The 26,338-nt window shown below is 36.5% G+C and overlaps 1 protein-coding gene across 13 annotated transcripts in view; it reads right to left on the bottom strand.

Moving 5' to 3' along the window:
• The window catches only part of LOC5564986 (dual 3',5'-cyclic-AMP and -GMP phosphodiesterase 11), a 425,037-nt gene continuing 398,699 nt past the window's right edge, over positions 1 to 26,338 (bottom strand). For 12 of the 13 annotated variants that reach the window (XM_021845674.1, XM_021845676.1, XM_021845675.1 and 9 more), the window contains 11 exons: positions 22,365 to 22,515; positions 19,974 to 20,129; positions 14,539 to 14,739; positions 5,165 to 5,326; positions 4,946 to 5,104; positions 4,710 to 4,886; positions 4,280 to 4,644; positions 4,019 to 4,207; positions 3,735 to 3,957; positions 3,584 to 3,667; positions 1 to 1,408 (listed from right to left, as the gene is read on the bottom strand). In XM_021845674.1, the coding sequence (XP_021701366.1) occupies positions 884 to 1,408; positions 3,584 to 3,667; positions 3,735 to 3,957; positions 4,019 to 4,207; positions 4,280 to 4,644; positions 4,710 to 4,886; positions 4,946 to 5,104; positions 5,165 to 5,326; positions 14,539 to 14,739; positions 19,974 to 20,129; positions 22,365 to 22,515 (2,392 nt within the window). In that variant the 3' untranslated portion in view covers positions 1 to 883. The remainder of the gene's footprint in view (positions 1,409 to 3,583; positions 3,668 to 3,734; positions 3,958 to 4,018; positions 4,208 to 4,279; positions 4,645 to 4,709; positions 4,887 to 4,945; positions 5,105 to 5,164; positions 5,327 to 14,538; positions 14,740 to 19,973; positions 20,130 to 22,364; positions 22,516 to 26,338) is intronic. The other variant, XM_021845673.1, reaches the window with a different exon arrangement.

The raw sequence follows: 26,338 nt of genomic DNA, 5'->3' as shown, positions 1-26,338 counted from the left end.
TTTACTCTTTAAATATAGGAAATATTTAATTTAGGACTGATCAACTCTTGCGTTACAGAAATCCTATCACAAGAATCAGAATTTAAACTATCCCAGGAAACGTCAATCAACAGCTCCATATATATTATACATCATTATAACACATGTGGTTGTTTCTTGGTTTTAGGATTCTTTTGCTTTTTTATTGTTTTCGATTCGCTTTCGCCATTCAAAGCAGTCACTAGACTGCCACTCAATCACACGCACATCGGGGACTCTCAGATAACACTAACCTACATGATAGTTTTCTTCTTAAATAGTACGAATGGACTTAGAAATTAGATTATTAACCTGCTGACTAGTGCTGCTTGATTTGATATTTCTTCTTCTCCACTTCAGTGTAACTTAATTGTCGAATAGGTTCTTGTGGGTGTTCTATTTTTTATCAAATCTAAACGGATGATTGCTCCCTTGTTTGCTTATCTGACTTATGTACGTAAATTTAAAGCGGAACTTAGACATTGATGAAATTAATGCTCGCAATTTAAAAACAAAAATGATTGATTTCAAACTTTTTAAGTGTAAGATTGAGGAATTATTCTTACGTGGCTGGACGCCAACTTCCAATACATAAAGCGTGTATAACAATTCACAGAGCGAGAGAGCATTATGGCATCAAAAACCCTATACTGTATTTAACACAATAAATCGAAACACTACGTAAGTAAAACTGAAAACTGTCCTCACGAGTCAGACCATGCAGGTAATGGAAATCACTTATCGGAAGAATCGGTCTAAGATTAAATTCGTGTGTGCTTGTGGTAGAATACTTGTTTTATGTGGTCGTAAATAGTCTGCTTGTGCTTCTCGGTTTTCTCCTTATATGAGGGTAACCCGAATGGGTTCATTGGTCCAAAAGTGGTGGCTCGCTGCTAGTGGATTTCCCTTCCACTGAGGATATCCGCAGGAGTCTAATCTTTTCGTTGCCCGCCGAGTGCAACCAGCCGTTCTCTTTCTTGGCGATCAGATAGGATGGCACCTCGGCGAAGGCGGCCGTAGTCGTAGTTAGGTCAACTCCGAGTCGTCCGACGATCTTTTCCGCAATGTTGCTAGTACTGTTGGTTTCATGACTACCCGTACTATGGGTATCGGTGTCAGTGTCAACCGCGTGGTTGGGACTGCTGCATTGGACGTTACTATTGGACGATCCCAGCGAAGACCGTCTGTTGAGATCGTTGGATTTTTCTTCACCGGATTCTTCGGTAGTCGCGGTGGTAATGCTGCTGTTGTTCTTATTTTGACTGGTAATGCTGTTGTTGTTGTTGGCAAACTTTTCTTTGGAACTTTGTGCTAAATCGATCCAGTGGCTTTTGTTGTCCTTCACGCCTTCCACCAGGGGGGACAACTTGTCCGAGAGGGATGCGAATGCCTGCAATGCAGAACATGATATTATTAAATCTATTTCCCTAGTTTTAAAGCCTTGTATGCTCGATCTAATTGATAAATGCAATATATTATGTTTAATATTCCCATTTATAAACGACCATTAATCCCTCTACTAGCAGCACCAGAAACGAATAGGGAAAGTGTGGGTAAAAGGAGGAAGGGTTAAAATGAGCATAGCACCATCCCTGATACTCAGAATCAGGAAAAATTTGAGCAACTCGAGCTAGAAAAAGTAAACAAAAGCAAAGTACGTGTCTTCGTTTTCTTATTTGAAGTTAATTTTCAACAACAAATGATGTGTAGATGTTGGTTCTTCGAGGGAAAAATGAACCTCTTAAGATGGAGTTAATATGAACACTGAAGCAGGACGAATACTACCGAATTGTATTTCAGATGCCTTGAGTTTACCGGAGAAAAATACAAAGGCTGACATCCAGAGGGCCGCGGTTAAACGTGCCGTCGATTGAGGAATGTCTGTGTAATCTGCCTTGATCATGTACAAGATTCTGAGAATTTTACCGAAACCCGTTCCATTTGAATGGTTTTCATTTGTCCTCCACGGCATCTTCATTTTAACCCTCAGCATCTGTTCATATAACCCATATAATATATTCATTAGGGCGATTCAGATTTTAAAAATGTTTGAAAATCCAATCTCCCATACACCTTCCTTACCATCCTCACCATAAAAATAGTGTTCTGTGAAATTTTCAGGATTTCCGGTGGTGATTTCAAGGTAGTCCAAAGATAATGTTGGTTTATATGGAAATTACTATGGAGAAATTTTGAAAAATGTTCCAAACACGTTGGTAAGTACAAATTTAACATCCCATAGTGAAAACTCATTCTTCAAACTTTAATGAAGGTTGTTGCTGATGAAATAAATCCCTTTTGAACTAATTTAGTTTGGGGTTTTTGTAGATGTTTGCAGGGCTATAATCCCATATGAAGCTAAATAATAGCAAACAAACTAATGCATATTTCTTCTACTATCCGTCGGATTGAATTGCTCTCTTCAGCAAACTTCTTAATTATGGTTTGAAGAAAAAGTTTTCACTATGGGACGATAAGTTTGTAATTACATTACAGTACAAGCGTGTTCGGAACATTTCACAGAACACTATTTTGAAAAAGACACCGACACGTTAATGCTTCCAGTGGACGAATATGTCCTTTGAAGGAAGCACCACACTAGATAACGGACTAGCATGCAACACCCAGTGGCACAGTCGAAAAACTTTCCTGACGAAAACTTTTCCGGACTTAAGCGGGAATCGAACCCACACTACTTGACTTGATGCGGCTAAATGCTTGGTAACACTAACCGCACGGCCACGAAGCCCACAATTTTTAGGATTATTTTTATAAAGATATGGGAGATGGGACTTTCATTTTTTTTTTTTAATTTTGAACCGCCCTAATATTCAGTTTTAGTGATATTCATTGTTTTAGTGCATCGACCATCAGCTGATATGACTTATATTGAGTAACTCTGCTCCCAAGTATATGTTCATATTATCCCCGTTACATGTTCATTTGAAACAATGATGATAACATTCTAGTTCCATCACAATTATCCAACTTGGTACATGACACAAATATCCTGACAACTTCATAAACAAGAACATATAAAAATTGCTTAGGGTGTTCATTTTACCCCATGTCCCCTGCGAATTATTCGTGTTCGAAACAATACTTTCATGAGAGTATGTTGTGAAAAAATTAATCGAATTTGTGTAACTGTTTTAGAGTAACGAGCATTTAGGTCTCTGGTAGTACTCTAGCCATAAAACGAACTTAAGAACTGTCGGTCTCCAAGGAATATCAGAAAATCTTTAAAACGGAACGACTAATCGACACAGATTCCTTCAAACTCATCTAACTTTTGCTTTTGAAAAGGCTACAGATCTATCGTACCTTGGATGTTTAGTTTCAAATATGCCGTTTTTTTGTAACTCACTTATCGCTTAAATTATTATCTCGCTCTATAAGCAATGGTAACGAAGTATGTAGCTAGTTGTTTTTTTTTAATCAAAATCTAATAATCTACATTAACACTTCTTGCAATATCAAACAGGTGTAATTTTCTGAATTTTCATATATTGATGATAGATACCTCATCAATCTTCTAAAACGATGTGTTCTCCATCTTACTCACCTCATAGATCGGCAGGCAAATCGAATCAATGAAGCCAACCTGCATCATTGGTAACTGGTCCTCCTTCTCACGGTTCATGATGTCCTAAAACGAATAAATAAAATTCCACATGAGAGAGCATCACCCCCACACATCGCTCATTGTAACGTACAATCGGCGTGATGTTCAGTTCCTGCCGCTCCATGTCGCCCTGTTCGAAGAACTCTGAGCTCACCAGTTCGGCCACCCGCTTTTCGATCTCCCACGGCTTGGTGATGGCGGCCAGATCGCAAACGGTCATACTCATCGCCCGCAACAGCGACCGAGGTTCTTCCGCCTGCCACAGCCCCATCTGCGTATTTGGTTTCACTAGATTCAGAAAGGGACCCCGTTTCCTATATTAGGGGGAAAATGATCAATGATCGAAAAACTGGAACTTGAATTGTGACCAGTTACCTAAAGTACACCGCCAGGTCCGTGGACAGGATGGCATCCTCTAGAACTTTGATTACGCGGCTGTAATCCTCGGAGGACATGTTCAAAAGGATCTGGTTTCCGGGGCTGTTGATGATCATCAAACACTGGTCGAAGTGGTGGTGCTCCATCGTTGACGTAGAATACAGTTGAGCGAGAGGCGATGAAGCTCTGTGAATAGGAGACAGTAAACGGAATTGAAGTCCAGCACAAATTGTTCAATTGCTGAGCAGTGTAACAAACTTGATTTGGAAGGAATTGTTGGTCCCACGGTGGTCCAGATCGTGACAGAGGCAAGCGATGATCAGCGCAAGGCACTCGATCTCGCCGAAGATTTTCCACCACTGCGTAGACGTCAGGATAGCAAACATCATCTGCGTCACGTTGAACGCGTGCCGCCAGTTGTGGTAGGTCACGTGCCGATAGTTCTTTTTGACCGAGCACAACCACCGGCAGAGCACTTCGTAGTCGATGTGAAACCGCTCGACCAGGTCCAGATCTAGGAACATTCGCAGGCACGCCTTCAACGTGTCGTCATCCCCCATGGACAGATCGTCAAACTTGAAGTCGTGCAGCTGATAGTACGCTGCGGATGGAACTTTGAGTTGCTGCAAGTATGGGATCATTATATTCAAACAGAAAGTTATGGAGGATCCAACACTATCGAACTTACCCGTAACCGGACGGCGTCGTCGATGGTGGCCGAAGCGTGATAGCTGAGCACCTCCAGTGTGACGCTTTGCTTGGCCATCGCTACGATTGCTTTTTCGTACATGTGTGTATTGTGAATGCCCATTCCGCAGAAGATGGCGAAGGCTTCTACGAAGTTTTCATCGTTTTTGGTAAAAGTCTAAAAGAATGAAAATTCCAGACACGCTTTTGGTTCATGTTTCTAGCAGTGATACTTACAAGTTCGTCGAACTTGTTAATCAACTGTATTACACCTATAATTTGACCTAGAGAATTCTTAATCGCCATACAGAGGATGGTTTTGTGCCGGAAGCTCTGCCCCTCGTCCACGCTGGGATCGAATCGATCGTCCTCGTACGCGTTTCCGATATTCACAGTCTGAAATCGAAGATACCAATAGAAGTTAACAGTAGATTTGTCAAGTGCCGGACTACACACCTCTCCGGTAGTGGCCACATAACCGGTAATGCCAATATTGATGGGAAACCGGGATTCAAATGGGCTGGTCCGCGCATCACCCTCGTCCTCGCTGAGATCATTTGCTTCAAAGTCGAACACCCGTGAGAAGCTTCCCTTAGAAGCTTCGTGCACCAGTAGGATCTGAAATGAGAATATTCCATGCATTTATGCTCTTGAGCTAAATCGAAAGCCTTACGAAAGGGAGAGGTGGCCTGGCAAAGACCGCGTCCAAAATTTGAAAAAAAAACCCGTGGTTTATGGACAGCCCCTTTAAAATTGTCTTGTTTGATGACACGAATTTTATAATTTTTTATTCCGATTTACACGAACTTCAAGTCATGGAAAAATAGATTTGATCATAATCCATCTTATTTCCTCCATGAATTTAAACAGGAATTCCTCCAGAAATTTAACCTTCAATTCAACCAGTAATTTCACCTTGGATTTCATCAGTGAATTGCTCGTTATTTCACCATAGATGCCATCAGGAATCCGTCCAGAGATTCCTACAGAAGTTCCTACAGTTGAGTTTCACCAGATTATGGATTCATCATGGATATTCTCGAGTATTTTACCAAAGATTTCTACCAGAAGTTGCGACACTTTCTGAATACCACCAAGAATCCCTCTAGAAACTTCACCAGGGATTCATGAAGAAATCCTTTTGTTGAATTCCTGGAGGGATTTTCCCCAGGGATTCCTTCCGGAATTCAACCAAGAATTCCACTACAGATTCCCCCAAGAACTCTACTAGCTGTTCCACCAGAGATTCCACCAGTGATTACTTGTAGAATTGCCCCTGGGATTTCCTTGTGAACACCATCAGGAATTTCTCAAGATGTCTCTAGGAATTCTACTTAAGATTCTTCAATGTATTTCTCCAAAAATTCCTGCAGAAATTGCACCAGAAAATACTCCAAGAAATTTACCAATTATTTCTTTAGGTATTTTCCCAGACATTACAATAAATTTGACGAAAAGTTTTCAAGAGCATACTCTAGCAGTCCCACATGAAATTTTATCAGGAATTATACCCGAGATTCCAACAACAATTGCACCAGGAATTTCTCATGTATTTTTTTCAGTTATGTCTTTAGAGATTTCTTCCAATGATTTCTCTAGTCTTATTATCAGATTCTTTCTATATTTTGCCAGGAATAGTAGAAGCTTCTGCTCACATGATTCACTAGTACTTCCACCGTGGATTTATCAAGGAATTTGTCTTGGAATTTCTCATAAAATTCTTGCAGTTATCCAGGAATGTCTTCCGTGATTCTTGCACACATTCTTCTAGTTCAGTGATTCCCAACCGGTAGTCCGCGGACCCCTAAGGAATCGTGACAGCTTCTTAGGGGGTCCTCGAAGCCATTATAAATACGGGAAATTGTTCTTGATTTATGAATAAATGTGAGAAATATCTTACCACCCTTGTTTTGCAAAGGATCAATGTAAGCAGTGTTTAGATTTTTTGTATTTCGAATATCCTTTAAAATTAATTGATTTGTTTTTTTCTTTATCTACACAATTACTGATAAAATACTTGGCAACGTCATCCTGTCAATAAGCAATATAATAGCATAATTTTCCTTATCGGAAGCAAATTTTTCTAGCGAAAACTAGAAAATTTAACTCACTTTGTTCCTAGAAGAATCCAGCGGAACTTCTACGTTTACTTCTGGTATATTTGCGGATGAATACATGGAAGATTTCACCAGCTTTTTCGCGAGATTTTCTATATGTTTCTTTATTAAGAATTTTAAATCAAAATTTTGCACTGTTTTATTTTAAACCATTATAAGAATTGTTTCGAATTCAGAGGCAAGATTTCAATCAAATATCGTCTAATATATGAAGTACAAATATTTCCTAGATTAAATTTTCTGCGATGATCCTTGTTGGATATCGGACAATTGTTTTGAAGAGTTCCAGGCGAAATTTTTATCGATTTCTATCATCAGCCGATAGTTGCCTCCCAAAAGGTTCAATAACATGTTTTTTATATTCAAAGAAGCTTGCAGATATGAAGCTTGGTAGAAACCCATCCTATTTTTGGATAATTTGTTGAAGGATTTCGGTAGAACAAATTAATTGGAAGAAATCCTTCAAATCTTTCTGAAATTCTGTTAGAATGATCTTTGACAATCAGTTCTCCATCGGGCTTTTGGATGTTTGGTCTTGATTTCCAGATGATTTTAATCTGCGAGAAAAGAGACAGCTTACTGACATAAATGACGTAGCAACAAGGGATTCCTCCAGTTCCTTTTTCTGGTACTTTTTCATAAATTCCAGTAGTTTCCATAGGAATCCCTCCAAGAGTTAATCCAATTATTTCTTCAGAAATTTCTCCAGAGAATCTTTAAAAAAAAATTAATACCATCCAGGGTAATCTTTAGAAACCATGCAAGACTTTCTCCAGAGATTCTTCCTGACGTTCCTTACAGAGTTTACAGAGTTTTTTCGAAGGGTTCTATCAGGAATTCTATCAGATATTTCTTCAGAATCAGCCCAAGATTCCTTCCAGTACTTCTCCAGGAACTTGTCCTGTTATTCTTTCATAATTTCGTTAAACGTATTTTACAGATTGATAGGTTTCTCTAGTTATAAAAATAGGAACTTCTGAATCCTTTCAGGGATGCCTGTAGCCATTTTGCCAGACATTACTCCAGATGTCCATTCATAGATCGGTGCATAGAATAATCTGAAAGTTATTTCTGGGATTCTGTCAGAAGTTTCCCCTGAAATTCCTTCAGGAGTACTCACAGTAAATGTAGGATTTTTTCTAGGGATTTTGTCATTGATTTCTCAAAGAATTTCTTTGGAAGAATTCCTAAAAGAACTCTTGCAAAAACTGAGATGATTTTTTTTTGGAATCTCTTGAGTAGTTCCTTGCAGAATTTGTAAAGAAATCTATGAAGAATTTTAGATGGAAGTCCTAAAAAAAATGCAGCAGGAACTTTTGAGGCAAGTAATGCGTGAAAAAAGTTGAAGAGTTTTTCTTATAGAGAAATTGTAGAATAAGTCAAATAAGCGATTAAAGGAGAAATCCGTGAAGTTCTTTTCCAACATTTTTTAAATCGTTGGAGAAATTTACGAAAAACATTGGACAAGTTATTCAATGAGGATGAAGGAATCCTCATGAACATGAAGGAATCATTAGTCAATTGTTTGGATTAGTTACTGGACAGGCATTCAACAATTTTATTTTAAGAAATTCCTTTCTCATTGCTCCTGGGATTCAGTGTTGGTGATCTAATGACTACTGCTTCTGCTTCATAAGTAGCAGGTCGTGGGTTCAAACCCAGGCTCGTCCCTTTCCTCGTACTTTGTAGTGGTATCTTTCACTTGCATCTATCTTCTACTCCTAATATATCACAGTTGATCTATAACAGTTCATAGTATTTGTTAGAACAAGAGACGAAAAAAAACGTTTCCCTACGCTTCAATTCTACCATCATTATAGCACTCCTTCCCTTACACCTCAGTCAGCTAACCAAACAGCAAGCCACTCTGCCATAAATTTACTACCCCTACATCTTCCCGTAGAAACTGGCGTAGATGCAGGGGTACATCCGGTCGACTGTGGGAGTCACTTTAATGCAACATAAATTCCTCCATCTTTCCTTCATTGGTAAGCTTTCTGACGTGGTAGGCGTCTTTGTTGCCTAAATTAGATGACCAGTAGGGCAGTTCAAAATTTAAAAATGTTTGAAAATCCAATCTCCCATATCTTCCTTACCATCCTTACTATAAAAAAATGTTCTGTGAAATTTTCAGCTTTTTCGGTGGTGATTTAAAAGTAGCCCAAAGCCAACATAGGTATATATAGAAATTACTAACAAGGGAAGGTCACGATGGTGTTACACGGAGTTTTCAACCGGACTATTTTTATTAGATTCTACATGTCGAAACATGAAAAACCCCAAAGCCTTTCGGGTGATGGACCAGTGGTATAGCCAGGAAGGGTCGATTTTGTACGAATATAATATTATTGAGTCGATTTAAAATTTGTCAAGAAGATTTTTCTCAGTATTTAGTACGATAGTATAAATAGAACTGACATTAATGTATGTTTATAATGTATTTTTATGCCATTGGCTTGAGTAACATGGAATATGGACACCAAAGCAAATTTGGTTTTATTAGAATAGTATACCAATAAAAAAAAAACCATCCCAATTGCGCCTATGGCATGGATAAAATACATTTTAAACATACATTAATGTCAATTCTGTTCTCTACCATCACAATAAATGCTAAAAAAATATTTTTGTGAAATTTCCAATTAGCCTAATAATATAATATACGTACAAAATTGCGACTTTTAGAGCCCCTCCTGGCTACACCACTGGTCCATCACCCGAAAGGCTTTGAGGTTTTTCATATTTAGACATGTAGAATCTAACAAAAATAGTCCGGTTGAAAACCCCGTGTAACACCATCGTGACCGTCCCTTGTAAGAAGAAATTTTGAAAAATGTTCCAATCATGTTAGTACTACAATGTAAGCATACACTTATCATCCCATAGTGAAAACTCATTCTTAAAATCTTAATAAAGGATGTTGCCGAAAAAACAAATCCCTTTGAGCTAATTTTGTTTTGGATTTTTGTGGATGTTTGCAGGGCTACAATCCCATATGAAGCTACAAAGTAGCATACAAACTCATGAATATCTCTTCTCCTATCCGTCAGATTGATTTGCACTCTTCAGGGAATTTCTGAGTTATGGTTTGAAGAATGAGTATTCACTATGGGATGATGAGTTTGTACTAATATTCCAGTTTTAACGTGTATTATGAAATTTCAATATTTCAACATAGTAATTTCCATAAAAACCTACATTGTCTTTGGGCCACCCTTAAATCACCACCGTAAAAGCTGAAAATTTTACACAACATTATTTTTATGGTAAGGATGGTAACAAAGGCAAGGAAGATATGGGAGATTAGATTTTCAAACTTGTTTTTCAATTTTGAACTGCTCTAATGACCAGTCCCTACACATTGAGGATGCCTGTTAGTCCCAAGCAGTCATCTAGTTGGTTCCTTATGGGATTCTCATGAGAAACCATTCTCCTACGTACTTATTACATATGAATTCCGATTGTTGATTTAAAACATTATCCAGTTTTTCATCAATAATTTGCTTAGGATTATCTGGAATTACTAAGGGTTTCTCTAAGAAAAAGGTTTAGTTTCGGAGTCCCACCGAAGTTGTCTTTAAAATCATCATTCAATGATTGTTTCCATTAATTATTTAGAGAGTTCACCAACAGTTTTTCCAACTTTGCCTAAGAGGGTTTTCCTAAAATTTCTCTAAGATTCCTTCTACAAATTATTCAAAAAATCTCTTGGAAATTTTAAAGGATTACTTGAACTATTCGCAGCAAAACATATCTAGGACATTCTGTACAAAATATCAAATGATTCTTACAGGATATCTGGAAATATTCTCCAAGAGCTTCATAAGCAATTAAATAGGATTCAATTGGAAAAATGCTTATAGTAATTTCTCAGAGAAGTTCTGCGCGGATCGATCTCTAAATTTCTCACATCAATCATTCTATGTCGAAAATTATATTGTAATTTTTCTCAACATTTTTGTGAAAAAAATTCAAGAAATAATTATCTTATTAAACCTGAGAAAATTTGAAATATTTTAAACGTTTCCAGGAAGTTTCCAAGTAATTTCCAGCGAATTTTTTTGAACGTTTGTTCTGGAGCTTTTTGAAAGAAACTTACTAAGGAAAAACATATCTACTAATTCAAATTACAGTGGGATTCCGTTTTTGGCATGCTCCGTTTTTGGCAACATTTTAAAATTCCGTCAAAATAAATATTTATTTTGTAAATCGTTTCTGTTATAGTCATTGGAACAGCAGGTCAGCATCACGTTGATCGCATTTCAAAACTCGGTCAATATTTCATAAAATCCAATTATAAGGGATCCCGTACGCGGTCTTGTGTTCGCAACATTTCATGAAGTCATTAGCATCTATGAGTATTTCAACTTTAGTTCCAACATTTTTTTTCTCAAGCACTCATACTGCGTAACCAGCCTATTTGAGTCTGCCAGCAATTGATACACTTAATCAAAATCATTCTTTCACTTTTCAGTCATATTTGGAACAACGTTTGCAGGCTAGGATATACTGCGTGTTATATCAAGATTTTTAATCAAGGATACGAACCGCATAAAACAATAAAGACAATATAAAAATGTTGGGAATCTTTAGCTGAGCCGAGTGGTTTCCAAACAGGATTCTAGAGAATTTTTAAGGGATTCTAAATCTTTTGAGTGGATTCTTGAGTATACTGAGCGTGATTCTGGTGGTTACTTTTGTATCGGAATACTGTGGATTTTGATTATTTTTTGCAAAATATTTAAATGGGTGTCCAGTAAATTTTAGGATAGCTAGCAGTAGCCTAGGATATGCTAACAGACTTTTGAGAGTTCCCATTGAAGATTAGACTATTTTAAAATCTTTTAGCGATATCCTCGCAATTCCTAGCGAGCTCTTGGGCATATGTAAATTTCCATCGGGATCCGAAGCGAGATCCTGACCAATCTAGGCGGGCTTCTGTGAAATGCTATGGAGATTGTTCAGCGTCCCAGTGGGTTACTGTGGATTCCTAACGAGCACCAGAAGATTCATATCGGACACTATCAAAACATCAATCTAAACTTCTAAAACACAATAGAAACTCGTATCAAATTCAAATCATATGAAGCCTATTTATGTGTTCTATGAAATGACGGGCCGCATTTATAGATCATGCGGATCTTATGCGGTTCAGTTACGAAAAATACTTTAATTGTTGTGTGAAGCAATCGATCGGTATGAGAGGCTCAACTTTGCAAGAGACAAAATTGAGAAGAGCAATTCTTTGTTTGCGAATTTTCTCCAAGTTGACTCTAATGAATGAATTTATTGTATTCCTGTATTGTTACGCAGTTTTAAGGAAATGTCCAGTTATGGAATAAAGGTAACGTATACGATTAATATTTCAACATGGCCCATGCATACAAATAGTATACATGAAGCTTAAAAACATTGCAAGCCTTTATTTAAGGGACAAAAACAACGTTTAAACGACATAACTGGAACGCCTGTAAAAATTAATATTACGAGTCAATAGATACATAGCATAGTCCTAACCTACGGAAATCTGCCTTTTCTGATGTTTCACGGTCAAACGGTTACGTAAGGATCATGTAACACCATCCTAATGAAATTTAAAAAATAATTATTAAAAAATTGAGAACGAGAAAAAAAGGTTCCTATTTTGGCACGGTTCCGTTTTTGACAACTGAAAATTTCGACTTTGTGAGCAAAAACTGTACTATAGAAATCACTCCATAAACCTATTAATTTTATATCACATCTCTAGAGTAATACATACAATAGAACTTCTAAAGAAACTAGTTGGAAAATTTCAGATCAAATAATATTTGGAAGAATTTGTTAAATTCCTATCGGAAAATTCAAGAATTGACCATACAATTTCTGAAACTTTTTGACGAATTTCCTGACGATATACTTCAAAGAAAAGTTTAAGCGTTTTTTTGTAGGATTAAGTACAACATTTTTAAAAGTATTACTTTTTGAAACATGAAACGATTTTTGTACGAAAGTCCTCAAGAAAGCGTCTCGTGCAATGGAAAGAGAAACAACAAAACGTTGAAGCAGATTGAAACAAGAGATGGACATAAGAACCACTTAAGATAAGTAATTTTTTATAAATGATTGCAGGATAATTTTAATATATCTAAAAAATTAAAAATAAAATCTCGAGAAGTTCCATCAGAATCTTGTAGTAAAAATTATCCTTAAATTGTAGCATAATTTTTTCCTTATCTTCATGATTCTCCAGAATTCTGGCAGAAAGCCTCTAGGAATTCCGCCCTGGAATTCCACAAGAATTCACTAAAAATATGGATTCTGCCAATAATTGATAAAACTTTTTCTAAACATTTTTTTTTTACAATTCGTCACAATAAATGAATATCTAGATGTTGCTAGAAATGTTTGGAAATCAATCAAATATTTTTTGGGATTTCTTAAGAATTCAAAACACAATAAGTTCCCTTGGAAAAATGTAGTTTCCAGTTTAAATAATAAGTTTATTTGTGTGAAGTTACTTAAAAAATGATCAAAATCAAGATGAATTTATGCTGGAATAAAACAAACCAAGGTCAATTTTGTTGGGCACAACAACAGGTTGATTTTTTCCATCGATTTGAAAAAAAAAACTTAACCATGTTTAAATTATTTGAATAGATCTGTTTTGATTTAAGACTTGTTTTTTTTTGTCAAAAAATCCTGCTATTCATTGTGTCTGATACTATTTGGCTCCTCTTTTCAAACGCCCATGCAAATTATGAAAAGGCAGAATATTACAGATATCTCTAATGTTTAGTACAATATAGGCCTATCTGTAGTGATCGATTTCTCTTTATATTATTATACATTAGTGTTTGTAACATTCAATGATATAGCATGACAAAAGACGATAATCACTTTCTACTGAACCTAAAAAAGCAGTTCAAAACCGTCAGTAATTCAAGTGAAAATCGAAGAAGAGAAATTTGTCACCGCAGACACACCCTTAAGATAATGAACGCGAGTTATAGCTCTGTTTGCTATGAAGTTAAAGCTTCTTTACTGTGGCGATTGAACAAAATGACGCCAATAAATGAGGAAGGTCACTTAAACTCTCGAATAGTTGAACAGTTTTAAGGTATTTATTAAGTCTACATTTCTATAAAAAAAAATTAGTGATACAATATAGGGTAGGTGTGCCAGCTATGGTCATATTGGTTCTCTATTTAGTTATTCATGATAACTTGAATGTCTCCACATTCTGAAAGGTTTCGTGTACTTTAACAGTAAGATATAGAATATATCTTGATGTTAAAACATTCCAAAACAGTTTAACACTTCAGTCGTCGCGCTGCTGTATTATGTACAACACTGGTGAAAAAACTTCGCTTGACGATCACAACAGCAGCGTGGTAGATCTGACGGTGGTGACGACTGGAAGGTTAAAAATGTGAAAGTTATCGAAATTTCATATATGGCCAAATATGGAACCACTGCGGCAATAACCGGCCTACTTTCCCTAGTCGTTAATATTCACGATGCCCAACTTGATAAATTTAATCATTAAACCGTTTTGGCAAAAGCCTATAGGCAGCAGAAGGACTTTCAATTTAATTTGGACTCTCCATAAAATAGTAAACTACCATGCGACTCCACATGCAACTGATTGCACTATTTGATGCCGTGTTGTATCCAATTATAAATGAATTTGAAACCAGTAGCTTCCATCCACCCCATTTCACTGATACTCACTTGAACTCTTTGGCATTGTATTAAGCTCTGCATGTGGGTCAGTATCCGAAACACCATATGCTCGATTGTGCTCTGCTCCTCAAAAATCATCCGGGCCAAATCGAGCAGAACCTGGTTGCGTTTCACCTCCAGTTGTGATTTTTCGTACAGTTGAGCGTTTCGAAGCCCAATACCACAGAACTGCAGATACGATGAAAATACCTGTGAATTCGGAGAAATAGACAAGAAAAAAAGAGAGGCTAAAATGAAAACGTTGTTCTTGCAATCGGATACCTGTTGGATAGCTTATGTTACATTCTATGATACCGGGTGGTATGAGTTGCACCATTAATTTGGTTTCCATCAATTTCACCGTAAAGCGAACATAAAAGCGTATAAAAGCCCTTTTAAAATAGATCAATTTGTACAGCTTCTGGTTCTCCCCGGGGGAAATTTAATTCCCAGAACAACGCATACATGGCTGCCGTGAAATGAATTCCATCACGCGAATATCCGGTTAGCGGAATGATAATAAATGATGTTGTCGACTTTTAAGCACGCGCTATCCAAATTGAATGGTAAAAGCTTATGAAATTTGATTCAATAATTTCTGCGTAACGTTGAAAAACTGAAAAGGTTAAAGGTATAAAAGGATGCATCCCTAACTTGATTGAGATTGTTACAACAAACGCCAAATGCAGTAAACTAGAAAATATTTCTTGGTAAATTGTTGGTGTTTTGTCCCAAATTTCGAACCGGCTCATATTCCGAGCACGGGGTTTTTGTATGTCGATTTAGTTGAAAGGTTTCATTGAAATATGTCATCAATGTACCTGAAAATAAAACCATTATTAACGTATTTTTATCTATTTTATACTTTAAGAGTAGTGATGATTCTCTTGTTCAAGGCCAGTAAAACTAACTCAGATAAATTCACTTGTGAAATTATGCATTTGAATACGATTTATTTGTGCTGTTCGGAATATGAGACTGAATGAATTTGAATGGCATTTGAATCAAAATGTTGTTCCGTACTTTTTCGTTAAAAAATAATATACAATATACAATAATTTCTGCTTATCAGATTTGAAGCCACTGTTGGCCTTATGTGTTCGTAATATGAGTGAAAACGGTACGTGTGTCGATTCTTGTTTCATTTGATATCGATACCTGCATTTTTTCGTCATTACTAAAATAACCTTTGAATAAGTAGAAGTTATATTTTCCTCCTTATCCATGGATCGCACCAACGACCAAAGGTGAAACCCAGATCTTTTTCCTCCCTAACTAATCAACTAATCAACGTTCTCTCTAAGACTTTTGATCTCAAAAAAGGGACTCTTCTTAAAATTGATGTGGAATATATACGGAGATTCAGAAAATTCTTCTGGGATTCTGCCAGAAATCTCTCCTGGATTCTTTCAAAAATCCATCTGGAAATTTTCCGGAAATCCTACATCGATTCTTCCGACTATCTTCAGGGATTCTTCTCAATTGATTTCTAGATGAATACCAGATAGATTTTGGGAAAATACCAAGAACTATTTTCCGGTAAAACCCCAATGGAATTTCCGGAAGAATCTTCAAATGATATCCGGAACAACCTTAGAACCATTTTCAGGAGAATACCCGAAGTTTCTCTAGAAGATTTCCAGAAATATTGCCGGAAGAATTTCTAAAGGATATCCGGAAGTATCTTCGAGGGTTTTCTTGATGATTTCTAGGAGTATTTTCGGAACGATTTTCGATGAATTGCCGGAGGAATCCCAAATAAATTTATGGAGGTATATGAAAAAATTACATAGGAATGCCCGATAGCATATCAGAAAGATTTCCAGAAGAATGCATGTTCTGGAAGAAAAGCGAAAAATAAACTGAAGAACTCCAGCAGGATTGCATAATATTTCGCAGTGTTTGAGAATTGAATCTATGATATTAGAAGACTAGTGTAATCAAATACTTGTTGAACTGTATGTTTAGTCATTCAATATTTAAAATAAGAATTGATTGTATGATTTTTTTTTTTGTAATACACAACTATACAACTATTGTACACGGCACCTGGAGTACCGTAAAATCGGGTGCAATTGATCAGAAGGGTGAAATTGATCATCGTATCACACGATTTCATTCATTCGTAATGGAGCACAAATATCAATGTAAGCTGCAGTAAATGAACGTTGTTTGTCGTAACTATTGTCGAATTGTGTGTTGTGAAGTTTTTTGCGTTAAAGAATGTTTATTACTATCAATTTCAAAATCATGCACGGTGCAGTATTGACAAACACCTATAAACTTCTATTTATAAGCAAGGATTTGAACATGGTATAAACCTGAAAGTTTGTGAGGATGCTTGAGATATATCTCCAAACCAGATTTCATCACCAAAACTTGTACCAATTAGCTCATATGGTTAAAATAATTAAATTTCTGCTAGATATTATCGCAATTTTATTAGGAAATTGCATACATTTAGGCGTTTTCCGCGAAATTCTAGAAATTCAACTATTCATTATTTATATAAATATTGCATTATTAAGAATTTGACAAGCATATTCGGTTTCAGGGAGTTCAAATTTATTATGTAGAGTTTTTTTTGAAAATTAACAATAATGGCATTGACAAGTGAACAATTTCACCCCGAAATGAGATCCTCTGATTTTTTTCATTTTAGAGATGTTTGTTAACACTAAAATGATATTTGTTAGAAAATTTCGGTACATAAGTCGATGAGGCTCACCTTCGTACTTGTTTTCCTGCATTTAGTTGTTTGGCATTGTTAATATTATAGAAAATAATATTAAATATTACTTAAGCACTTTTCAATTGCAATTTTTCTGTACTTTCAAATAATCACATGAATAAATATTGTTTTCCTCTATTTCGTTTTTTTTTTTCAAAATCTGTAATATTTTTAAAAATCATAACTTTTTTGTCCATAATTCTTCCACTTTGAAACATTGTGCAATAAATCACATAAGTTGTCCCCTAAAACATATCCAAATATAAAAAAAATCAAAACTGCGTTTCTGGAGAAAATCGATTTTAAAATTTTGTTTTTGAAATAAAAAAAAAATCTGCTACTTTTTTTTACCGTGCATATTTTTCTCCATAAGCATACCTACAACTTTGTAGAAGATCTCAAATCGACCGGACAAACCGTTTTCGAGTTACTGTTTTTTAAAGGTTTGCCTTGCATTTTCCGATACGCCCTTCTCAAAAATAAGGCGAGGTTCAAAATGGCGGTCTGAAAGTGCATAATGGCATTTTTGGTCATAAAGAATCTGTATGCACATTTTCAGGCGATTCAAAAAATACAAAAATAATCAGGTTTGCGAAACGGCGTGGAACCGCTCAGCAGAGAAATTCTAAGACGTATCATTGCCGGAAGTCGTGCTTACTACGGACTCCTTGTGGTCTGGAAGACTCAACCTCCGTACTAAGTGTACCATGTACGAGACGCTGATAAGACCGTAGTCCTCTACGGGCATGAGACTTGAACAATGCTGAAAGAGGATCTGCAAGTACTAGGAGTTTTTGAACGACGTATGTTTAGGACGATCTTTGGCGAAGTATGTGAGAAAAAGAAAGAACCACAAGCTTGCGCAACTCTACGGTGAACCCAGTATCCAGAAAGTCGCCAAAGCTGGAAGGGTACGATGGGCGGTACACGTTATGAGAATGCTGAACAACAAATGGTGTTCACCTCGAATCTGGCCGGTACAAAGAAGGAGTAAAGGAGCGTTACGAGCTAGGTGATTTGACCAAGAGGAGCAGTATCTTGGAAGTGGAGAAACTGGAGGTTAGCAGCCATGGATCGAGTTAGTTGGCATAACATTGTGGTGCAGGTCATGTCTTGAAGGACGTAGCGCCATCATAAGTAAAGTAAGTAAGTTGACATATCTCATTATTAAACAGAATTCAGTTTTAGCATATACTAGCAATCAGTGACAAAAACTTGGTATTCTAACGATTAGTGCCGATGGCGGCCTGGTTTCAGCGAGAATTGCTCTTGGCTATTTTTAAGCATTTTCAATATGTTTTTTTTTATAAAAAAAATTCTTAAATTTCCCAAAAATATGTTTCAAAATATCTATGTTTGTTTTCTCAATTATTCTACAAACAATATTTAAAAGTCAAAAATTAATGTCCTTTAGTGTATTTCTCAAAATGTCTCATTTAGCCATTGCCATAATTATTCCACAAATTTTATTGAAATTCCATTTTTTTTAAAGAAAATCTAATCTACGTCTTCGCAACAAATTTTGTTTAACTTAATTTTTTTTAAGGATTTCAACAATTCTGAAAGATATACAGTAACATGCAGTGTTACCCGTAACGCGGGTAGATCACCTTTTCGAGGTGCATTACGGGGTAAGATCTACCAAATTGCACTCTTGCTGTATCTGTTCTTGTGAATACTTATAAGTTACGGTCGGAAGAGTATAAGAGAGTAACAAGCCACTAAGACCCACCCATTTGTCCTAGATGATGAGGAGGTCGAAGTGGAAAAATGGCTCAATCAGCATCTGAGGTTGGTTTCAACGCATGAGACAATTTCTTTCCAAGTTCAAGAGTTTATCTTTCGATATCTAGAAGGGAAACGATTCCGAATCAGTGGAGTAGCAGACCTCTTAACTTCTAAAAAAAAAGCTTTTTGTTTCAAGGAATCTAAATGTCTCATGCGATGAAACCTGTTCACAGTTTCAAAAAACGACTTTGAACCTTATAAGTAGAAGCAATAATTTGATACGCTAGAGTACCGATGCATGGTCAAAATCAGTATCATTCAACCAGCTTAGTGGCCGAACCTGATTAAGGGGCGCGCTTTTGAGAGTTTAATGGTGACAAACTATTTTCTCCAAAAGGTATAAATAGCGGTATCTTTTTCTAAAGAGGCTCTATGCAAAATGTTAAAGAATGATATTTGTATAAAAAACGACTACTTCATTATTTCTCAATAGTAATGGAGTAGAACGACATGCACTAAACAAAGGACACGGGTATACCACAAAAGATCAAAGAAAACTGGTCGCAGTGGTTCATCCCGAACAGAAAAAAAATATTGTGAAACGATAAGAAAGAACTTTGGATTTCCTGGGGAACTTACTTGAACTATTACAAATGTGTGTAACTCTTCTTAAAATGCAGTCGACTCTCCACAACTCGATATTCTATTACTCTCTGAATTTTTCGTTCCTTTAAAATTTCCATACATCGTGCTTTCCAGAAATATATATTTCTATAATTCGATATCTCCACAAGTAGATGTCACGTGAGAGGTAAATTTATTTCCATACATCCAGTTTGTAAAATACTATCAACAAAATAATATATTGCTTTCTGACAGAAGTGATATTTCGTGTCTGTATATTCTACAACTCGATAATTCTATAAGTCGTCCCCTGAATATTGAAGTATGGAAAGTGTATTATTTTTTACCCAATAAACCTTACCTTCTCATCGGCAGCTGTGAAGCACTGGTCTCCATGCTTATTGATAACCTGTGCTACTCCAACCACATCGCCGGAGCCGTCCTTGATGGGCATGCAGAGCAGTGCCTTCGTACGGTAGCCAGTTTGTACATCAATTTCCCGGTTGAATCGCTCGTCCTGTTGGTTGTGAAAGAAAATGCATGTTAGAACTAATGTATTTATTAACAATAGGGGAATGTAAACATTTGTGATGAATGGCAATGAATGTTATGGTAAAAATCACACACTTCACAAATATGTTAATTCTTCTATGCTCTTGAAGTGTAACACTGCATAAATAAAAAAACATTTCTATGTGTGTACACCCTTGAATCAATTCTTTTGAGTACCTTTTTAGTTCAATCACAAATTAGAAAAAAAAACAGAAAATTTCGCAACGCATCACTTAATAATTTCAATGCGAACATTGATGTTCCACACGTGCACATTGTTCTACTCTGTACGACCATTTTCCTGTTCTGTTCAAGTATAGACAATGTGTTTCGCAGAATGTGATTATCCCAAATGGGGTCTTTCTTTGTCTTATGGTAACGTCCTTGGCAACAAAGTAAAGCTATGCTAAAAGTGTGTGTGTTCAATTCCCAGAAGTTCCTGGATTTTATCGTATTGACAATTTTCTTGACATCCCTTGACATAGAGTGTCATTGCACCTGCCACCTACGATATAAGAATGCGAAAATGGAAACTTTGGCAAAGAAAGCTCTCAGTTAATTACTGACAAGCAAATTATGTTTCAGTTGGGAAAAAAAGAAGTAGAATTTTCTAAACAGTACAGATGAAAACATTGTCATTGTTGCTTATATTGGTTCAGAGTCCGTCATTGTCATTAGAAGAAATTCAACGCACATCAAAACGCTTCCATGATGAGGTGACGTGGTATGTTTCTGTTTTTGACATTTTAAACATACAAGGGCATTAATCATTAACTGTTGAACAACATACACTACCAAAAGGGTAAAATGCGATGGTCATACAATCAAAGCAGACCCGTACTGATAAAATAACGAATTTGCTTCGTAATTTGTCAGACAAAACAAAACACCCACGTTTCAACTTCACTGACACTACAATACACAAATCCCAAAGCCTAACGTGATAAATTATGTTCTCTCCAAACTAAAGTTATTAAGGGATGTAGGCAAATTTAGTGCTAATGGAAGTTGTGTTCTCGTTCAACCAAGTGCGAACATCAGAAACACACTCATTTCCATTCGCACTCTGGATCCCACAATCTCACAGGATCTATATTACGAAGTTGACAGCTAATCCGGCTTACAGCTTAAAGTTTTTAATTTCGTTAAATGCTGCATTTCCCATTGCTTTTCCCTGCATCCTGCTCTTAAAACTCGCAAATAGTGAAGTTTTCAGAGGTATAAAGGATACACTCAATGAACATGTTTTCCAACAAATACGTATGTTCGAAGCTGGAAGAAGCGTTAAGTCAATTAACATTTAGTTTTTGTACCACTGGACTCATTTAGATTGATATTCGAACCTTTTTAAAATAACATCAAGAAGTCCTCCTAACTCTGTATGATCATAATCAGTCAAGGTCTATTTGACAAATCAGATGCTAGGAAGTCCTTGTGAATTATGGCCTTCAAAAATCAATTCATCGGTAACGTTAAAAAGACTGACTATCAGTATCTTTCAGCAGCATTCAACGTCATTTTCTACCTATCTGTTATCAACGTACTTAAAGACTCATTGCTCCAGTCAAAAGCACTCTTAGCCACACATAATGGATGGCGTATGTTGTCATTACACCGCTTCCCACCTTCATCAAATAAAGCTGCTTCTGATTTCAAAATGAATGGGCGGTATGTAGTCCCTGGAAGCATCTTCATTTATCAATCCATTAGGGTGTCTGCCTAGAAATAACACCCCGAATGCTCATCAACACTCTTCACTCAAAATACTAGAATATTCAACAGCTTTTGTTACATCAATCACAAGGCACACATGCCAGTTCCGTTCATTACCGTACGTCCTCCGCAACCAATGATGGTATGTCTTCTTCTTCTTTTTGGTATTACGTTCCCAATGAGACAGAGCCTGTTTCTTAGTTGAGTCCTCTTTCAAGCAGTTGCATAGTTTTTAACTGAGATTTTTCTTTGTCAAAGTTGCCATTTTTCGCATAATTGTACATATATCTTGCAGGTATTCAGGGAATCAAGGAAGTCGAAAATTACGAAAAAATTCTCGACCGACCGGGAATCGAATTCAGATATCTTCAACATGGCTTTGTTTTGTAGCCGTGGACGTTACCACAAGACTATAGAAGGCCTCCCGTTCATGGTACATATGGAAGGATATGGTGGAATGATGCTGCATGCGGTGTGTGATACCTACCTGATACGCATCCGGTATGTTGACGGGTTCCCCGCTCTCGGCCACGTGACCTGCGATTCCCATGCCCCACGCCACCTTCACCTCGTCCTGCTGCTCCATTTCCTCTAGCGTACTGCTCGAGCAGACGTCGAATAATTTAGATACTAAACATCTGCAATAGAAGAGAAAACAAATGAGGGTAAATTAGAATGCAAAACTTTAACCATACTCGCAATACAGTCCCATCATGAAAATCATCGTGTCGAGAAAAAAGCATTTAAACATGAGTGCCATTTTCATCTTTTGTCGCTACTTGTAGAAGTTGAAATTAGTGACATTGCTGAACATGTTTTCAATGCAATAGAAAACAATAGTTAACAACTAAAATAAATTGAATCATTGGTTTTTAAAAGCCAAATAAGGGAATTAAATCAAATGGGACTCGTTATCCGAGTATTTCTTTAGTCAAATGCAAAAATACCCGCATACCAGTCCCATTACATCACAAACAATTCAAAATTCTGCGACGTCCGAAAAAGCTGTCACTACATACCGTTAGATGGTGATCCTGCCAGCGAGTAAGTTGATTATGGATCAGAGGGCAATAGATAGTCTGCGGACTCAGAGAAAATGTATATATTTAATTAATTTTGCTATAGTTGATGCTGGCAAGAACAAAATCTACCCCTTCAGTGAAGATGGCATTAAAATACATAAGAATAAGTAATGTTGTTATTTATAAATCATTTCTATCCCCGTTATTGTACTTTTTCTTCTTTTGTAGGAATGAAAATCATAATGCAAAAGTCTAGAAATCCTGACGGGAGTAGATTTGTTTCAATATTTTTGTAATAAAATAATGAGTATGGGCAGTATAGGCCTGAGTGAAAGCAAAAATACTAAAACCCTCACCGCTCAGCGAATACTTAACGGATTTAAATTATGTTTTGTCAGTATACTGGCCCTCATATCTAGTTCCTAAAAGTGGACAAGGGATCTTGGAAATTTCTTGTGGTCGAAGATATTTTGGTGGGTCACAGGGTCAGGTCGGGTAAAAAAGGGCTGTTTTTTGAGACACACCAAGTTGTCTTCATTTATTTGCAATGGTAATAATTATATTTTGCGTAAATCATTAGGATCTGATATTCAACATTATAAATGAAGAGGTAAGCGCTGTTTATAATGTGGATGGGGCTGGATGTGGCAACTTGGGCTTAATGCCCTAAAGAACCGACTATAGATTAGTTGGATTCTAAACCGTTTCAATTATCTAACCGTAGAGATCGAACATAATAACACTGCTCGACAATTTTTTTTTTTTGGATGGATCAGGGACGCGTTTATATGGATCTTGAAGTGCAAGAAAAGTGTAGAAAGAGGCCGTTTTCAAATGATTTGCAGCACCTTTGGATTATTTTTTGAAAAGGTTTGAAAATTTTGCCTTTTTTATCAAAAAAAAGCGTAATAAGCAAAATAGATCCGATTGATTTTGCTGACGGATTCGCGCGTGTTTTCGTCGCCGGAGAATTTTTTCCCCTGTTTTGGAGCGTCTTGCTGGGTAGTGCTTCGTAAAGCCCAAGCAGGACAGTTCGGTTTTGCGTCGTCCGATTGATTTTGCTGACGGATTCGCGCGTGTTTCGTTTCGTTTTCGAATTTTTTTCCCCTGTTTTGGAGCGTCTTGCTGGGTAGTGCTTCGTGAAGCCCAAGCAGGACGGTTCGGTTTTGCGTCGTCCGATTGATTTTGCTGACGGATTCGCGCGTGTTTTCGTCGCCGGAGAATTTTTTTCCCTGTTTTGGAGCGTCTTGCTGGGTACATATTTGGGAAGGCCCAAGCAAGACGGTTTGTTTTCGGGACGCCAAGAAGTTTTGCTGTCAGTTTTGTGTTCAGTCGAGAATGGATTACCAACTGGTGAGTTCGTTTCATGCTTATGATAACACATTTTTTCTTGAAAGCGTAACTTTTATGTAATATTAAAACAAACTTTGTATGGTTCGTCACTATAAGTGTCGGCATTATGCTTTTTTCTTATACAATTTCAATATACATATAGGGTGCCGGTGCCATTAGTGGACTACCTAAGCTATAAAACTTCATAACAAAATTACGAAAAGCCTTAACAGAGATCTTTTGGCGTCAACAGGAAGATTTAAACCTCTACTATATGGGAAAAATATAAAAAGAGTGATAAAATTTTGTTTTGAGCATAAAATTGCTTGAGCCACTATTGGTACACGTGTTCCAATAGTTGCGCTAGTGTTCCAGTAGTAGACGTTCGGGAGTGATACAAGGAATTTTAAACAAAATGATAGATTTTTACATAGGTTTAACATTTTTCCCTCGGGACAGCAAGTAATATCTTTCGAATGAAGCATAGAGATCATCTCTGGTACTTTTCTTCATTTTTATACATCCATTTTAAAAACTGCTTCCAACCGTTGATCCACTACTGGAACACGACGGCAACTATTGGTGCAAGGGAGCAAATTTTTTCCATTTATATGACTTTTTGATAGAATAAAAAGCTGAAATTTGGCAAATCGACTAAACTAGAGGCGATCTATCCACCAAAATTAACACATTTCGTTTTTATCGAAAAATGTACGTTTATTTCCATAGTCTAATCTACTGGTACAATACAACCATTGGTACCGGCACCCTATCTTTCTCTTTTTGACATTATTAAAAATTATCTCTTGAATTGTTCGACATTGTGAATGTTGACGTATTTTCTAAAACTTCTACCATATCGAGACAAAATGCACAGTAATACTCATATGTAATTTTCAATCAAACAATGTATGGTTCGTCACTACAAGTGTCAGCATTATTCCTGTTTCATACAAGTTAAAATATATACATGCAATTTTCAGTTTTCGTCATTAATAAAAACGTCTTTTGAATTGTTCGACATTATAGATGTTGACTTATTTTTTCCAAAAACTTCTCGAGACAAAAATACAAAACTAGCTTTAAATACAAGTAGTATTTTTCCCCCTTGTCCGTGGATCGCATCACCGACCAGAGGTGATTCCCAGATCTTTTCCTCCCTCACTAATAAACACCCTTCCCGTGGTGATTGTGGAGATGCAGAGGTATTCTCGGTCTCTAGAAGCAACAATCATTACACCCTAACATTCCTTCCCCATCCCAACGGACTGTAAGGACTTGGCCGGCGCCGTTATTGATCAATAATATTAGATCTGCTAAAATTGCATTTCGAGAGTAAGCGGAAACTCCCATCCCTTATTCATTTGGATCGTAGTGCAATTCTTACCAGTTCCGATCAATCACGGAGTAAGCAACCATTGACATGTACAGTCAGTCTATGCTATGCTATGCTAAAAAAGCGTAATAAGCAAAATATTAATATATTTTCAAAATCAATTATTCAACCATTGAATTAGTCAAATCAATATTTTTTAGCACTAGATCGCTTCAGGGAAACGTGCACCATTTCCGAAGAATATTGGCATCATTTTTATATATGAATTTGGAATGTTAACGATCATTAAACAAGCACATGAGGATGTGCACCATATAAATACTATTTTTTTTCTATTCCACACATCTGGTTCATTATATAATAATTATTATAGGTTCGAGAAGATGCTTGATAAGGATTTAATTCTTTGCTCCATTTGATAAAGCAATGAGTAATGCAATCCAGTAACATTTGATTTCAACAAAGATATAACTACGGAAAATTAATGTGTCTGTTATGTTTATATGGGCTGGTTGGTCTAATGAACTCTTAGCAGTAATACACTGACAGTTGGACACTGACATGTAAGTGGTCTTACATGAGCTAGTCGGTTTATCAGGATCCTATGTCGAAGTCTGTGAAAAATGTAATAATAATGTTATTTGCGATTTCCAAAGATTTTGATAGGTACTCATTAAGAATAGATTACCTATCGTGAGGTGCATTTGTTATCAGAATATCCCAAGAAATTGCATACTAACGTAAAATAGCAACCAATAATTCAGTAATCAA

This window comes from Aedes aegypti, chromosome 2 (genome assembly GCF_002204515.2).
Source record: "Aedes aegypti strain LVP_AGWG chromosome 2, AaegL5.0 Primary Assembly, whole genome shotgun sequence".
Lineage (NCBI taxonomy): Eukaryota > Metazoa > Arthropoda > Insecta > Diptera > Culicidae > Aedes > Aedes aegypti.
This window is presented reverse-complemented; position numbering and strand designations above follow the sequence as displayed.